Source organism: Zootoca vivipara, chromosome 6, assembly GCF_965207765.1.
Source record: "Zootoca vivipara chromosome 6, rZooViv2.hap1.1, whole genome shotgun sequence".
NCBI classification, from domain to species: Eukaryota; Metazoa; Chordata; class Lepidosauria; order Squamata; family Lacertidae; genus Zootoca; species Zootoca vivipara.
This window is the reverse complement of record NC_142589.1, coordinates 6325524-6342276: the sequence shown is the minus strand read 5'-3', so window position 1 is coordinate 6342276 and position 16753 is coordinate 6325524. Positions and strand designations below refer to the sequence as shown.

The 16753-nt window shown below is 51.0% G+C and overlaps 1 protein-coding gene across 1 annotated transcript; it reads left to right on the top strand.

Moving 5' to 3' along the window:
- Positions 1-2034: 2034 nt before the first annotated feature.
- Positions 2035-10608, top strand: SLC20A1 (solute carrier family 20 member 1). The gene is made up of 11 exons (XM_035119860.3): positions 2035-2227; positions 2854-3483; positions 3645-3785; positions 3915-4000; positions 4804-4900; positions 6472-6591; positions 7085-7345; positions 7462-8002; positions 8163-8348; positions 9454-9538; positions 10049-10608. The coding sequence occupies exons 2-11, from the start codon at positions 3132-3134 to the stop codon at positions 10208-10210; spliced, it is 2031 nt and encodes a 676-aa protein (XP_034975751.1). The 5' UTR covers positions 2035-2227; positions 2854-3131; the 3' UTR covers positions 10211-10608.
- The last annotated feature ends 6145 nt before the right edge of the window (positions 10609-16753 follow it).

Genomic DNA, 16753 nt, shown 5'->3' with positions numbered 1-16753 from the left:
CATAGCTTTAACTATACGGACCTTTGTAGGCAAGGTGATGTCTCTGCTTTTTAAGATGTTGTCTAGGTTTGACATTGCTTTTCTCCCAAGAAGCAGGCGTCTTTTAATTTCGTGACTGCTGTCACCATCTGCAGTGATCAAGGAGCCCAAGAAAGTAAAATCTCTCACTGCCTCCATTTCTTCCCCTTCTATTTGCCAGGAGGTGATGGGACCAGTGGCCAAGATCTTGGTTTTTTTGATGTTGAGCTTCAGACCATATTTTGCGCTCTCCTCTTTCACCCTCATTAAAAGGTTCTTTAATTCCTCCTCACTTTCTGCCATCAAGGTTGTGTCATCTGCATATCTGAGGTTGTTGATATTTCTTCCTGTAATCTTAATTCCGTCTTGGGATTCATCTAGTCCAGCCTTTCGCATGATGAATTCTGCATCATGCGAAAGGCTGGACTGGCAGAGGCAGGTGGGGACTTCCAAATATCCGAGAGAGGGAAATGGCAAGCCTTAAAAAGCAGGGTTCAAATTGCCTGTCTGGATCTCTCACAAAGCATCTATCTGAAGGGTAAAGCTCAAATGTGGGTGGTTTTTTTTTTTTTTTTGCATATGGCATTTTATTTCTTATACAAATATTGAGCTCCATCAGTACATGCAAATATCTGGCTCATTTAAGACTATATAGAACCTTTATTCTCAATAATGATGGACCTCACAGGTGAAGCATGCTGCTATTTTTTATAAATTGTATTCGTAATGCTTTACAGTTTAAATTTCTGATTCTTTGTTTTCTTTCTTTCTTGTTATGTTTGTACTTGTTTGTCAACAATTACCGTAAATAACTTTTTAAATAGCCACCCAAAAAAGTTTTTGGAACTTTGTGGTCCAGTGCACCTCAGGCTCCCTTCAGCAGCATAATTCGCATGGCTGTGCCTGCAAATCCACTTGGCAAGTGTGGAAAGTTCTTGTAAGACTCCATCCAAAGAAGGAGGAAGATGTTTGCTCAAAAGAATCGGATTAAAAGGTAAAAGAAACTGAAAAGGCAGGTTCTATCTGCTGGGCATGTCTGGAGCACATGATATATGCGTGTGGGCAAAATAAACATGCTCTGTGTCTGTGGCCTGGCTCTGTTACACAGGGGTAGGAAATTACACCACGAGGGATGGAAGAAAAAAGCCAGTCTGTTCCCCAATGTCTCCTGGCCCTCCGGCTGCCCTTCCTCCCAAAGCCACAATGACTTGCCAGCCCACTGTGGCGCACGCCCTGCAGGGATAAAAACAGGATCCTCTTCCTCCCACAGGTCTGGCCTGGCACCATGGCAGTGACACCGGCTATGGCAAGACATTAATGGGAGGAAGAGGAGAGAGACAGAGAAAGAAAGAAAGAAAGAAAGAAAGAAAGAAAGAAAGAAAGAAAGGAAGGAAGGAAGGAAGGAAGAAAGAAAGAAAGAAAGGCCCCTGTGGAAATAAAACCTAGTGTCTCATCACTGGTGTGCCGGGAGGGCATTCTACAAACAGCATTCGGAAATTGCAGAAAGCACAAATAAGCATTCATTTCCTACAAGAGAGACAGAAAACTGGAGCGCCCCCCCCCAAGACCACCATTTTTTACATTTATCTCGTTTTATGCGGAAGCCGAAAAAGTGCCTCGGCAAGACACAACGAATAAAAACATTTAAAAACCGGGGTGGGGGCACCCCTGAGCAAACGGCGAGTGGAAGGTCGCCCTCCGAGCCCCTCTCCCAAGCTGGGAGGGGTTCCCTTTCCCCCACCCCAAGCCTCTTCCACGCGGGAGAGTCGCTGGCCAAGGCGCCCCCTGGCGGGGTTTCTACCCACTGCACCTTCCCGGGAGGGGCGCCTGCGCGGGAGGCCCCTCCGGTGCGGGGGCGTGGCCTCCTTCGGGGGTGTGGCGGGAGAGAGAGCACTCTCTCTCACTCTCCCGCGCGCGCATTCTCTTGTCTAGTCCCGCGCAGGAAGTGACTGGGCGGGCGCGGCTCCGCCCTCCTCGAGGGACCAGCTATAAGTAGGAGCGGCCCTCGCGCCTTCCGAGACAGAGCCGAGTGCGCACGAGGTCGGGCGTCAGTGCTGTCGGCGCCGCTGATTGGCCAAGGCGGGCACAGACGCCAGCGGGGGAAGGGAGAGGAGCAGCCGGCGACGCGACGACACTCCGGGCAGCAGCCGCTCGGACCAGACTAGCTGAGGGGACTCTGCCGGCGTCGCCACTCCTACGGGCCCACTCGGTGAGTCGGAAGCCTGAGGCGGAGAGAAAGAGCGGGCGAGCGGGCCGGCCCGGAGCCCGCATGGGCGGTTCTTCCTCCTCCGGGTTTCCCTCAGGCGGGAGCGGCCGTTACGTGCAGGCGGGAAACGCGGAGCGGGAAGGCGGGTCTGCCGGGCGCTCTCGGCCTTCACAGAGGAGGCACCCGGGAGAGGAGGGGGAGGGGTTCGACCCCCCCCGGAGGGAAAGGGAGTGAGCGAGCCTCCGCCTCGGACTCCCCGCCTCAGGACAGGCCGGTGACCTTGGCGCGGGCGGGCGGCATGGCTGCTTGGGTGGCCGGCCGGCCTCTTTGTCCCGCGCGGAACCCGGCTCAGCGCCGCCCTCGGCGTGGGGAGGAAGCATTGAGAGCCTGGCCGGGGTGAGGGGCTCCCCCTGGAGTCGGCCAGTGGGCAGAGGCGGCCCTCTCTCTGATGTTTGTGGGGTTCCTAGTCCATCAGGCTCAGTATTGCCTCAGCCGTGGCTCTCTAGGGCTTGAGGCAGGGAATCTCCTCTTCCTACCTGGTCTACGGACCTTCCACGTGGTGGGCGGCATGGGCTGACTGACACAAGGCTTTTCTTCTTTTCTCTCCACCCGATCCAATCTCCTTCCAGGATGAGAGATCCCTGGTTGCCGCCTCCTTCTTCGCACAGACGTCCTTCTTCCTCTTTCGCAGCAGGATGGCGGACCAGGCAGCTCCCCTGAGCATCTCTTTCAGCCAAAGGAACTTGACCACAGAGACTGGCATACCCAGCTTATAGCAGTGACTTTCTGGCCCTGCAGTATTTAATTTTGTAACACTATTTATTACAGTATTTTTTATCATACCTCAGTTTTTGTTTACACATCAAAGTAACGAGTTGCTTGTTGGGAACCACCAAAGTTAGTTATCATGGAGACAACCACCGCCACTCTGAGGAGCTACATCACCACTGTCCTGAGCACCACGCCCTCAGGCCCCTTGGTGGATTTCCTCTGGATGCTGATATTAGGTTTCATCATTGCCTTCATCCTGGCATTCTCAGTGGGTGCCAATGACGTAGCAAATTCCTTTGGCACTGCTGTGGGCTCTGGGGTGGTGACCCTCCGGCAAGCCTGCATCTTGGCATCTATCTTTGAGACGGTGGGCTCCGTGTTGCTTGGAGCCAAAGTAAGCGAGACCATCCGGAAGGGGCTGATAGACGTTGAAATGTACAACAGCACCCAAGAGCTGCTCATGGCTGGCTCCATCAGTGCCATGTTCGGTGAGTAGAACATCCATTCCTTCTTGCCCTGCGCTTGGAAACTTAAAAACACTTGAATGTGGCTCACACTGTTCATGCTGGGTGTCTTGCTGTGAAATAAAACTTCAAGTACCTCAGTTGTTGCCCAAAGTCCACTTAACCACTTTGCCTTTCTTTCTTAGGCTCAGCTGTTTGGCAACTAGTGGCTTCGTTTTTGAAGCTTCCCATTTCTGGTACACATTGTATTGTCGGGGCAACAATTGGTTTCTCTCTTGTTGCCAAAGGACAGGAAGGAGTCAAGTGGTCCGAACTGCTTAAAGTTGGTAAGCAACAACCCTATGGCCATCTTTTCCTTAATAAATGCAGGCCTTGATTTCAGTATGTAATTTTAATGTGGCAACAGCGTTGTCTTAAAGTAGCAAATATTTAGTGTGTCCTTAATTCTTTTCTAGTGCTGTCCTGGTTCATCTCTCCCCTCCTTTCTGGCATCATGTCTGCTGTCCTGTTCTTCGTTGTCCGTAGGTTCATTCTTTCCAAGGTAAGTCTTCCTCCAAATAAAACCTGATGTGCATATGAGATGAATGTGGTGGGTGAGGACTCCTGAAACATGCTGCTGCCGGCATGTCAGAACTCACATTGGGAGCCATGAGGTCTAGAAGCTTAATTAACTGAAGCTGGAATGCTAATAATGGATTGCAAAATGTGCCCCCCCCCCAAGGTAGCCTACAGGCCTACTGTAATTTTTAATTTGTGTCACTCTGGACAGCATCCACTTGGCTGGACACTTGCCAAGTGTTGGCATTTTCCCTTTCCTTGGCACTGAGTACGGTGAAGAGAATTTTTTAAAAAAATTGTTTAGTGTTCTAGGCAGAACAAATGCTGTGTAAACCACAGTTTAAAACATTGCTTATGTGAAATGTAATTAAGTTTTCCCCAGCAGCAGATTCTCACATCTCTCTGAAAGATGAATTGTCTCTGTTACAGCTGTCCAGAGTCCTCTGCTGTTGAGAGGTTGTTCCTTTTCATGCAGACACATGGCTGAACAGATCTGTATTCCACAGTCTGGCCTAGACTAGATGGGAGGGGCAACAGCAAAGAGACCTGTAGTGAATTGCCACTGGCACATCAACTATGATTCTAGATTTGAGTAGCATTGTATTCATTCCAGAGGTCCAGTTTGAATTATATTGTGTTAAATCATGCTGTGATAGTTACAAAGCAATGCATTTGTAAAAGTGAGGAATTCCCCACAGAAATGTGAGCTTGAATAATGTTTCACTTATGTGGTATCACTGCAGAGGGGACCTGGGTTTACCTATTGTGAAACTCCTTGTCTTGTAGGTAGATCCTGTTCCAAATGGCTTGCGTGCATTGCCCATCTTCTATGCCTGTACAATCGGGATCAACCTTTTCTCCATTATGTACAGTGGTGCGCCTTGTAAGTAGACATTGAAACAAGAGCTTGAATTTTTATAACCCTTTATTAACTTCTCAATCAAACAAAGAATTTTACCCCTTTTGCTTTACAGGAATGACTTCTCCTAGAAGGCAGCTGGCCTGGGCCAGTTACAGAAGGCTGCAGGCTCAACCCTAGATAATAGTTTCCTCCCTCCTACCCAAGAGGCCTGCCTGCTCACAATCTAAATGGCTAGTAGAGACCTGTTCTTAGTCCTTACAGAAGCTGCAGATTCTGACAGCTTAGCTGCTGATACTGGGGTGCCACAGGCTCCCTCCTTTAATTACCTGCAAATCCTGACACTCTCCTCTTCCCCTCTCCTTTTGCCTCTTTGCTGAGACCTGGGATGCTAGCTGCTGAGAAAGAAAGGGGCCTTCTCAACATTCTGCTTAATGAATTCAGGCTCACGGCAGGGCAAGAGGCCCTGTGGTGTTTTTTCTCTCTGGCCTCCGATGATGCCTTGATTGCGTTTGATCCCAAATAATAATTCATCCTGTTATGCTCCCGCCCCCAAGAAGAGCTGCTGGCAACCAAGTACTTTGAAGAGGAATTCCATGGTCCGTCCTTGTGGCTTTCTGGGGTCTCTCAGTTGAAATCTTAAACTAACTGTTACTAAGAGTAGGAGAAAGAAGCTGCCTTCTAGTTCAATACTCAAGATGTAGGATTAGGTTGTGACTGGTAGAATTGCTTGCACCCATCTGCTTTCTAAGTTGCAAGTTGTCTAATGAAGGTTAAATGCTTAGATTTTAATATTGGTTGTCTCAAGTTGAGAGAAGGTGGCAGCTCTGACACAAAGAATATGGGACAAGGGTAGCATATGGAGCCATATCCCACTTGTAATGGGGGGTGGTTTGCACCACAGTTGCTCTGTGGTACTTGGGGGTCAGATAAATGTCAATCACAAATCTCTGGGCTCCCTCCTGGTTTTGCTTCGGAGCCTTCTGTTGCTATTGACACTCTCTGCATCTAGCCTCATGCCTTTAGGGGGCCAAGTAAACAAAAAGTGCAGCTAACCATGGAAGCGAGGGGTCGGGGTGGGCAGGGAGAAGCAGCTTGCATCCAGGTGTGTTATGGGTGGAGGCTAAGACCTACTTTGAACTACCTAATTCTAGCAGGGCAAATCCTTTTCTATAAACAAGGCCTTATGCTGTGAGAGACCCTGAAGTTTCTGTTGCTGGGCCAATTGAAGTGCTCTCGGGCTAACTGTAAAAGGAATCTTGTGAGTCTGAGACAGGTTTGGGAAGCCTGATGTGAGTGGGGCTGTTTCCAAGCTTCACAAACAGTTAACTGAGGGAGGGTGTTAGAGCATGTGGATGTTGGATGGAGAGAATCTAACCTGGCAGGTTGTACTTTTTACTTCTGTTAAGCTGCAATTGTAACTTTGTGAATGTTAGACTGTTAGACCTGTTATTATGGAAGACGTAGATGTTGTAGATCTCAGAAGAGCAAGAAACCCTTGTCACTAAACCTATTCAGCCAGGGGAGAGCTCTTTTGTGCTGGGAAGGGCCCCACCGGCCTTGGGGTTTTCAAGATGCATTGTTTTATTTCCTAGTGCTGGGCTTTGACAAACTTCCCGTCTGGGGCATCGTCCTCATATCGGCGGGGAGCGCTGTTGTGTGTGCTCTCGTCGTCTGGTTCTTTGTCTGTCCAAGAATGAAGAAGAAAATTGAACGTAAGTACATTTAGAATTGTACATAGTGTAATCTTGCAAGTGTATATCTGAATGCAGTGAGAGGCTGGCTGTTCGCTTTCAAACGTAATCTAAACATGAAGCACTCTTCATGCATCTTCCCACAAGGCACTTAACTGGCACAAATGGATGTCTTCTGGATTTTGTGCAGTTGAGAACTCAAGAGCCTTTTCTGTGTGCACTTGTAACAGGGCTATCTGTGCCCTGTGTCAGGCCAAGTGACAAAAGGGAGACATAAACTCTATGCACATAGGTGGTAGGAAAGGGATACCCAAGAAAGCCCTGGATCCAGAACCCTGTGCACATCCTCAGCCTTTTTTGCCCAGTGTTTTCACAGATGTTATAAACAGCATTCAAAACCTACTAGCTCCAGGCTGCTGCTTTAACAGAGGTGGGGCAAGGTTTCGGGCATCCCTTTATGCACATAATGAAGGCTTTCTCGCTTGTCCTCCTGCAACTTCACTTCCTTCTGCAGAAGAGATCAAATCAAGTCCCTCTGAGAGTCCCTTAATGAAGAAGAACAGCCTGAAAGAGCAGGATGAGGCCAGGGTGGATAATAGGATTGCTGATGAAGATGACCAGAGGAGTTCCCCTACCGAAGGGGAGCCATCCTCTGTGCCCCACAGAGCAGCTGTGGAGGAAAGGGTGGTCTCCTTCAACCTGGGAGACCTGGAGGAGATTCCAGAGCGGGAGCGGCTGCCCAGGGTGGAGACGAAGGAGACCAGCATTGACAGCGGTGAGTTGGCTCTGAAGTGGGGCATGAGGGGTGGGGCAGCTCAAGCAAGTGTGAGCTGTGATGCTCCTGCCAGGGCAGTTTCCTTTCTCGTGCCAACCTGGACTTTCTGCCTGCAGGAGCCATGTCCTTTCCAAACGGGAGCCTTGCCCAATTCAACCAGGCTGTCAGCAGCCAGATGAGTTCCAGCGGGCATTACCACACGGTGCACAAGGACTCTGGCATCTACAAGGAGCTGCTGCACAAGCTCCACCTGGCCAAGGTGGGGGACTGCATGGGCGACTCCTCGGCGGACAGCAAGCCCCTGCGACGCAACAACAGCTACACCTCCTACACCATGGCCATCTGCGGAATGCCCCTGGACTCGTTCCGGGTGAAGGAGGTTGAGCCAAAGGGAGCAGATGAGGCAGAGAGGCTGGCATGGCCTGGATCGGATTCCAAGAAGAGGATCCGGATGGACAGCTACACCAGCTACTGCAATGCCGTGGCCGACCCCCACCCGGCTGACGTGGACTTGAGCCAGGCAGAGAAGGGCGGCAGCAGCGGCTCCCTGGACGAGTGGCACGACCAGGACAAGCCGGAGGTGTCCCTCCTCTTTCAATTCCTGCAGATCCTGACGGCCTGCTTTGGGTCCTTCGCCCATGGGGGAAATGATGTGAGGTCAGTGGCTGGGCAGCTTGAGTGCTTTAGAAAGTTCTATTTTCCCATAAGGCCCTGCCTGTAATGGAGCCTTTGGCAAAATGGCTCCCTGCTGGGGTTCCCCCCTCCCCCCCGCTTTGTCTTTCCACTTAATTGATCCCTGTGTGTTCCCTTTTGGCAGCAACGCGATTGGTCCTCTGGTTGCCCTGTACTTGGTCTACAAAACAGGCGATGTGTCTTCAAAGGTGGCGACACCGATTTGGCTCTTGCTGTACGGTGGTGTCGGGATCTGCACTGGCCTGTGGATCTGGGGGAGAAGGGTCATTCAGACCATGGGGAAGGATCTCACTCCCATCACACCATCTAGGTAAAGTGGAGAGCTTTTTTGCTTTATACTGAGCACGCTGAGGGGGGAAGTAAACTGGTTTGGAGGGCTGGGCTGGAATGGAGCTGGCAGATATAAGGGCCCTATTAGCTGAAAAGGTCTTGGGTTTGTCTGCTTGCTTTGAAGCTGTTTAGAACTCTGCAGGAGTTATGTAAGCATCAGCGTGAAGGTTTGTCATCACACCTAAAGTATTCCTGATGCAAGCTTATCTTCTCTGACAAGAAAAATAAACCCCACCAAAGCTTCAGTAGATGCTCTTGACCAGGCATCCCCAAACTTCGGCCCTCCAGATGTTTTGGACTACAATTCCCATCATCCCCGACCACTGGTCCTGTTAGTTAGGGATCATGGGAGTTGTAGGCCAAAACATCTGGAGGGCCACAGTTTGGGGGTGCCTGCTCTTGACCCACTGAAGGTGGTGGATTCTCCTTCATTGGAGGCTTTTAAGCAGAAGTTGGCCGGCCATCTGTCAGGGGTGCCAAGGTGCTCTGCATCACTCACCAATGCAGCAGCCAAAGGCACTCACCCTTTCCTCCAACCTTAGAGCAGATAACAGGATAATTGCAGCCCCCTTTGGAAGCTCCAGGAGGAAGACAGGGTGCTCATTTGCCAGAGGGTGGTGAGCGTAAATTGTGATAATGCCAGCATTCATATGTTGCAGTTTCCACTCTGTGTCCTTGACTCTTGCCAGCCCTGAATGAGGCCTTGAAGAGTGTGGGTGTGTCATCCTGGGATGTTGATTCAGGCTAGACTTCAAAATGGAATAATGTAGAGGGGAGCAACCAAATTTTACATGGTTACCAGTAATTGCAGGGTCCCTTATCTTTTCCTTTAGCTGCAGCTGGAAGGCAGAGTCAGCTTCCGCCTGCCTTTCCTATGAGCAAGAGCTATGAGCCCATGTAGGGTAAAGGAAGGAGAAATGTCAGGGCAGTTGGAGGCTGCAGTTCGCTTCCCAGCCCCAGCAAAAGGGAAAACCAACTTTAAATGGAAGGGGTGGGGATTGTGACAACCTTGGGCTCCACTTTGGGAACCCTAATATATTGAAGCTGCCCAGTGGCTCAGCCTAACATCAGCTCTTTGTCCACAGTGGCTTCAGCATTGAGCTGGCATCTGCTTTGACCGTAGTAATTGCTTCAAATGTTGGCTTGCCTATCAGCACGACTCACTGCAAGGTAAGTGGAAGAGCTTCTTTGCGTAACATTTGATTCTATGTCACTGGCAAGGGAGTCCATTTGAGGCTCAGGGGCTCCACAAGTGGGCTTTGGGAAGAAAGTGGGTCTATAGAGTGGCTGATTTTGGTTGGCTCAAAAACCGGGGTGGGGTATTGCATTTTTATTCTCATATCTGGGCTGGGAGAGAATCGTTTGCTCAAGGCCACCTTGGCTTCATGGCTGAGCAGAGATCCGATTCCTGATCTTGCAGATCAAAGTCCTAGCACACTTTCCCTGTTGTCTCTGTCTCAGCTGAAGTTTGAGAACTGCATTAATCTTGCTTTTAAAATTCATTTGAGCTCTAAGGTAATGGAGAGCTCTTCACACGCTTCATCATTTTGTGAACTGGATGAATTCTGGACTGTTCTGACTAGCCTTTGTGGGCCCGCCTGCCTTGGTGCCTGGGACTTTCAGATCTTATCCCTTGTCAGGAGTGCTTGTGCAAGACCTGTGCTTTGTCCCTTGCTGCAGGTGGGTTCTGTGGTCTCTGTGGGATGGCTGCGCTCCAAGAAAGCCGTGGACTGGCGCCTGTTCCGCAACATCTTCATGGCCTGGTTCGTCACAGTCCCAATTTCTGGTCTCATCAGTGCTGCCATCATGGCACTGTTCAAGTACCCCATCCTTGGGCGATGAAACAGACGTGCTGGAAACCCCGTAGCTTTGCTGCCCACAAGCGCCTGTCTGCATATCCTTGCCAAGTGGCTGAAACAGTGTTAGGGTGACTCCACCATGTGCAAGAGGGGCCGGTTGTCTTCTTGATGCTGTACCTGCTTTTACGCGTAAATCTCTCGTCTTGGAACTAGAGAAGTCCCACTTCTGCTGGGCTGTGAATAATTGTGTCTACATTTCTATACTGTTTTGTATTGAGCTTTAACTTCATAATTAATGTTGTTAGACCTATCATTTTTGTTCTCTGAGCTGAGCCTTGAACCTGGCGAGCACAATGAGGAGGAGGGAGGGAGTAGCTTAGCAGAAATGTATGTGACAAGGGGCCACTTTTATAAATAAATAAAAAACCTTTTTAAAATAAAGTAGGCTGGGGTGTGTTTTGGTGGGGGGCAGCACTGAATCTTTGCTTGGAAGTACATGGCAGAACCAAATTGGGCCCAAGAGAGCCATCAGCCCAAACTCTCTTGTTAAATAATCACCAATCCAGTTTGGGACAGTGAGCCAAGAATGTCTGCCTGTGCAAGCGGCACAGATTTGGAAATGGCAGCACCTGTAGAGCTGCAAGGGGACCCCCAAGGGTCATCTTGTCCAACCCCCTGCAATGCAGGAATCACAGCTAAAGAATCTCTGGCCGATGGCCAACCTCCCAATGAAGGGGAATCCATTACCTTCTGAAGGATTCCTGGAGATAGTCCTCTCCTTTATGAATGAAGGGTGCTGTTGATGTCTGCTCAGCCTGCACAGTTTTTGGTAACCACAGGAGGGGAGAGGGCTCTTGGGAGTGAATCCTGCTTGTAGGTCTCCTGCTGGGGCATCTGGTCGGCCACTTTGAGAACAGGTTCCTGGACTAGATGGGCCATTGGCCCCGATCCTGAATGATCCAAATTTGTTCCTTAATGTCAAATGCACTTTCAAAGATCAGTATTAAAACGTTAACTAACAGGCCACAAAATCAAAGAACCAGCATGAAAATATCAAATATTTGAACCATTGCCAAAAAGCTCAGGAAGATCAAAATGACTTTGCAGAAAGGCAGGCGCCCGGGGAGATCCTGTGAGGCACCACCTTCAAAGCAGTCCCATATATTTGTTTATAGGTGGGTACCCAGGGAGGGCAGAAGCACCCCTTAAGTGCTCTGGCCCTCAGCCACGAAAAGCTTTTCTAGGTCCCAGCAAACAGACTGGGTGCCTGAGGGGATTGATATACCACAGGTGTCACATGATACCAGCCAGTCCTAACTAGTCATGCTAGTCACACATTCTGTCCTGAGGGCAGTTTACGGAGACAGCCCCATGTAATGAGCCTGACCTGCAGGTTACTGGAGCATGGAGAGCAGAGGCCCAGCCCTGCCCATCTGGTTTATCATGGAAGCTAGGATTTAAGGCAGGGGTCCCCAGACTACGGCCCGGGGGCCGGATGCGGCCCAATTGGCCTGCCAATCCGGCCCGCGACGCCGCACGCCGCCCGCTCTTGCGGCGCACGGCGCGGCAGCGCTCTTCCGGGTCGGGAAAAAAGCGCCGAAAATCCTTTGTGTGCATGCGTATGGGCCTCTCCGGACCCGGAAGAGGTCATTTCTGGTGCACTTCCGGGTCGGGGGAGGCCCATACGCATGCGCACAACGGATTTTCGGCGCTTTTTCCACCCTGGAAGCGCGCCGCCGCGCCAGTAAGCGTCCGTGCGCATGCGCACGGGCGCGCACTCCACTGCCCGCCGGCCCGCACAGGCATGCGCTCCCCCGCCCGCCGGCCCGCCGCGCGATCGGCGCAGTGGGAACCGGCCCAAACGCCGGTAAGTCTGGGGACCCCTGATTTAAGGCATTCCATTCCAAAGAATGGGTCTGAGCTTTGCTGAGATCTAAGTCGAGCTGCCCAGGGGAGCCCTCCACTTCCATGCTGTCCTGTCTTACCTTGCCTCAATCACCTAATCCCTTGGGACATATGGGTGGTGGTGAGACCTAGAACTTCTTTCATCTCCCTTGAAATTGGTTAGAGCACATTTTCTGGCATGCCATCAGGCCTGGAAGATCATAGCCAAATGCTCCGAGGAGCATCCGGCACACTGGTAAGTGGGCGCTTCAACAACCATGTGGATGAGCAATTAAACTGCAATGTTGAGAAGCCAGTCTTATTTCATGCAGCCTCCTGTTGCCTCTATAGCATGCTCTAATCTTCAAGATGCACCCTGTAATTATATAATTACTCTTTTCCCCCTCTGCTGGCTCTGTGGAGTTGTGAGCTGGGGTGGGGGCAGAAGGGAGTCCTGCAAGGATCTGTGCTGGCCCTGAGCGACTTCCTGCCTTGTAGGCACAACTGCAGATCCTTCTTTCCCAGGCAACTCTCCCCTCCCTGGCATTTTATCTCATCTCGTAATCTGCTCTGGGGAGTTTACCATGGCTGTTAAGTCCTGCTCTTGGGAAAGTGGTAACAGGCAGTTGGGGAGCTGTAGGGATGGTCCTAATGCAAGCAGAGCCTGGCCTACAGCTGCAGGATCAGGCTAAAGGGGGGCCCATCTAGTTCTGCGGCCAGCCAGCTGCAGTGCCTTCCTGAGTGTTCCTCTTCCCTGCAATTGGTATTCAGCTCCAGTTGGAGTGTCTCAGGGGACTGGGGTGATCTAGTCCACTGTTTCTGGTAGCAGCCAGCCAGATGTTCTGGTAGATCCCATGCATGGCCTGGGAAGATGGCCTCCCATGTTTGATCCTCCCCGGGAAGCCCCAGATAGCACACCAGTCTTGAAGTAACCAGTGCATGAACTTTAGTTGAGAGTTCTGCATTGGAGGGTGTTGGACTAGATGAGCTTTTGGGTCCCTTCCAGCTCTACCATCCTATGGTAGGCTTTCCTGATCTAAAAATTAATGCTTCATTGGAAAGTGGGGAGGTACAATTTGCCTTGGAAGGAGTCACAACTGCGCTCCCTCCTTAAGAAGACTCCTGCCCTGGCCCCATAAGTGTTAACAACTATTGCCCAGTGGCAAATATCCACTTTCTGGACAAGGTGCTTGAGAAGGTTGACAGTCCAACTCCAGGCATTTTTGGAGGAAGCTGATTACTTAGATCTGTTCCAATCTGGCTTCAGGCCTGGTCATGGCATCCAAACTGACTTGATTGACCTTGGCTGATGACATTTATTGAGAGAGAGAGATGAGAGGGTTGTGCAATCTTGGCTCATTCTCAATCTGCCGCTTTGGATGGTGTTGGCCACAGTATCCTTCCGGACAGGTGAGCCATCTCCTAGGGGCTGAGCCCAATATGCAGATGATGCCCAGATCCATCTCTCTGTTCCACCTGAATCAGGAGAGGTGGTTGAGGTGTTGGACCAGCACTTGGAGGCAGTGATGGGTTGGATGTGGGCCAATAAACAGAACCTGAGTGCTGAAAAGACAGAGGTGTGACGGGTCCCAGATTCTCAGGCCCAACAGATGGGAAGCCGACTCGCCCTTGGTGGGTTTGTGCTCCCTTGGAAGGCACAGGTTTGGAGTTTGCTCCTGGGTTCACCGCTGTTACTCAGGTGACCTTAGCTGCCTTATTTCAGCTCTGGTTGATTTGCCAGCTTTAACCTCCTTTGGATTGAGATGACTCAGCTGCTGTTCTCAGCACGTGGTAACTTCCAGATTGGATAATTGCAGCACACTCTATATGTGGGGCTGGCTCTTTGCCAGCTGCTTCCCCCCCCTGCCATTTTCAGCCTAGCCTGCCTCACAGGGTTGTTGCGAGGATGAAAGGGGTGAAGGGAACACGGAGCTGCTTAGAGGAAGAGCAGAAGAAAACCCAATTCTGATGGTTTGCAGAGCTTTGAGGCTTGAGAGACTCCCTCAGAAGGTGGTGACCTCTCCTTCACTGGAGGTTTTTAAACAGGCTGGGCGGTCATCTGTCGGGGATTAATTAGCTGTGATTCCTGAATGGCAGAGAGTTTGGACTGAATGACCCTCAAGGATTCCGTCTGACTACAGTTCTATGATTCTATGCTGGGGGTGGCTATCTATCTTGCATTGCTCTGGAATGGGATGCTGAACTGGCCCCCTCCGAGGTCCAGAACATTTTAAACTCTAATGCAATATCTGTTAGCGAAACTATGCTGCCATCTCTAATTGGTTCCGTTTGCAGCTCTAGGCTGCGTTACACTTTGGTCCAATGCGCATAAAGACAAGGTGTCGTCCCTCTGCAAGTTAAGTGTCTAAATTCGAGGTCCCCTTTGTGCTTGAGAAACACTCCCCCCAAACCCACCCCATGATCCTCCCGATTCCCCACCCCCACCCCCCACTCACCCTGATTGTCCCTGAGCTGCATTGTTGATGCTGCTTGTTGGAAGAATGTTGGGGGGGGGGGCAGGAAGGCAGGTGCTTTGATTGGTTGGCCCCTTCTCCAGGGGAGCCTGCCTGCCTGCCTGCCAGCCATAGGAGGAGGAGGAGGAGCCCTCTCCCTGTTTGGTAATGGCTGCTGCTGCTGCTGCGGTTGTGAGCCTGCAAGGTCACAGCAGCTGCTTCTGCTCTTGTAAGGACGTCAGAGGCTGACTATGCCAGTGCAATCCACTTAATAGCTAACTGCCTCTCCCAAATGCCAGCTCAATGCAGTACCTGAAGGGTTGAAGCTTTTAAGGAGGACATTCTGCCCTGCATGGGGGTGGGGGGTGTAGCCAATGTGATTTTGGGTGCAATGGCGGTGCTTTGGCCTGGCGATAAGAGTGGGTGGGCTGTGTGTCAGGTTTTATTAACAAGGGTCAGTACGTGCTCATGCATATTTCGTCATGGCTAAAGGTCTCCCCTCGCCTGTTGCAAAACCTGTCGTATTTAGCTTGCGAAAGATGCCAAAATAATTTCGCTAACAATTGGCTCGACTGGAGCTGGGCAGAGAAGAGCTGTTCTGGGCCTGGAGCATTGGGGACAGGGACCTGCCCATGGCACATGCTTGATTGGGGGGGGGCAGTGATGGGCCCAGGCAGGGCAGGTGGGAGGGATTGCTCTTGCTTGCATGCGGGTGAGGGGATAACCCTGAAATGCCGCGAGCGGCAAATGGCATTAGAGACAATTTCATCCTGATCCAGAGCCCAGTGGGATAATGGTCTATTCCCTGTGCTGTTTTGAGAGTGAGGGAGGGGAGGAGGTTAGCCTGAAGGTTTTAAAATGGGTTGGTTGGTCATTTGCCAGGGATTCTTCAGCTGCAATTGCTGCATTGCAAGGGGTTGGGCTAGCAAAATGGCCCTTGGGGTCCCTTTCAACTCTGAAATTCTACGATTCCATGTTGACTGCAGTTTTGCTGTCGCTGTTGCTACCTGAGGAGAAACCAAGAGCTGGAGGAGGGGGTGAATCTGCTCTGCTTACCTGCTCCCCAACCACTCCCAGATAGTTTGTGCCTTTGACAGTTTTACCCTTGGCAATATATAGGAACCACACCTGGCCTGGGATGGGGGAAGAGGGCCTTTGTAACTTTGGCCAAGGTCCTTTGGGTGCAGGAGCCAGGGCTGTGGGTGAAGAAACTCCCTCCCCCTCGAAAGGTGCATAGAGTGTGTGGCAGGGAGCAGCAGGAGGTGGCAGAAGTTAGGTGCCTGGGTGCTGGCTTTGGGAAGGCAGCAGTGTTCAAAGCCAGAGAGAGAGGGGGGGGAGAGGAGGGGGTTCCTAGAACTTCTGGATCTCAACTCTGTGGCAGCAGCTGAAGGAAGCGCTGTGTCTTCCTTGTGGGTGGTCTGGCTCCCTTAATCTACATTTAAGGATGGTGATGAATCATGTTCTTGGGCATCACACTTTCATTCTCAATTTCCTGTGAATGTTTTCCAAAATTAGAGGGGGGCTTGCTTTGTTGTTGTTTAATTAAATTTCTGTTTAGGTGGAAGATTTAAATGTGGCAGATGAAAAAAGGAGCCGGGTGGGGGTGAGAAAAAAACGCAGGGGGAGGTGGTGCGAAAGCAGAAGCTGGCTCTCAAGAGTGTTGGAGCATCACACAACTGCCACTTTGGAGGCTTGGGATTTGTTTTTGTTTTTCACAATGCAAATGACGCTCCCAGGAGTCCCAGTGATTTGGCCAGCTGATTGTGTCAGATTGCACATTTGTACTTGTGAAATCCCAGAGGGGTGTGTGTGATGTCTCATGGGCAGAGTCACTGAGTGGGTGGAGGAGGAGGAGGAGGAGGAGAAGCCAGTGTTGCATAGCGGATAGAGTGTTGGACTAGGACCTGGGAAGAGACCAGGCTGTGAAGCTCCCTGGGTCACCTTGGACCAGTCACTGCCTCTCAGCCTGATCTACCTCACAGGGTTGTTGTGGGGAATTCAATGAGAACGGGGAAAGAACTGTGTTAGCCACCTTGAGCACCTTGGAGAAAAAGGTGGCGTACAAATGCAAATAATAAAAATAATGAGCATCACCATTGGCTGGCCAGGAATTTGAGTCTGTTAGGAGATTCCAAAAATCCCAAGGCAGAGTTCCAAAACTGGTGAAGGCCTTCTGGATCCGGCTGCCGACATGCACTTGGGCAAATCTGGAGGAGAGGCTCCTGGATGGGCAGTAGCCAGCCAGGTCA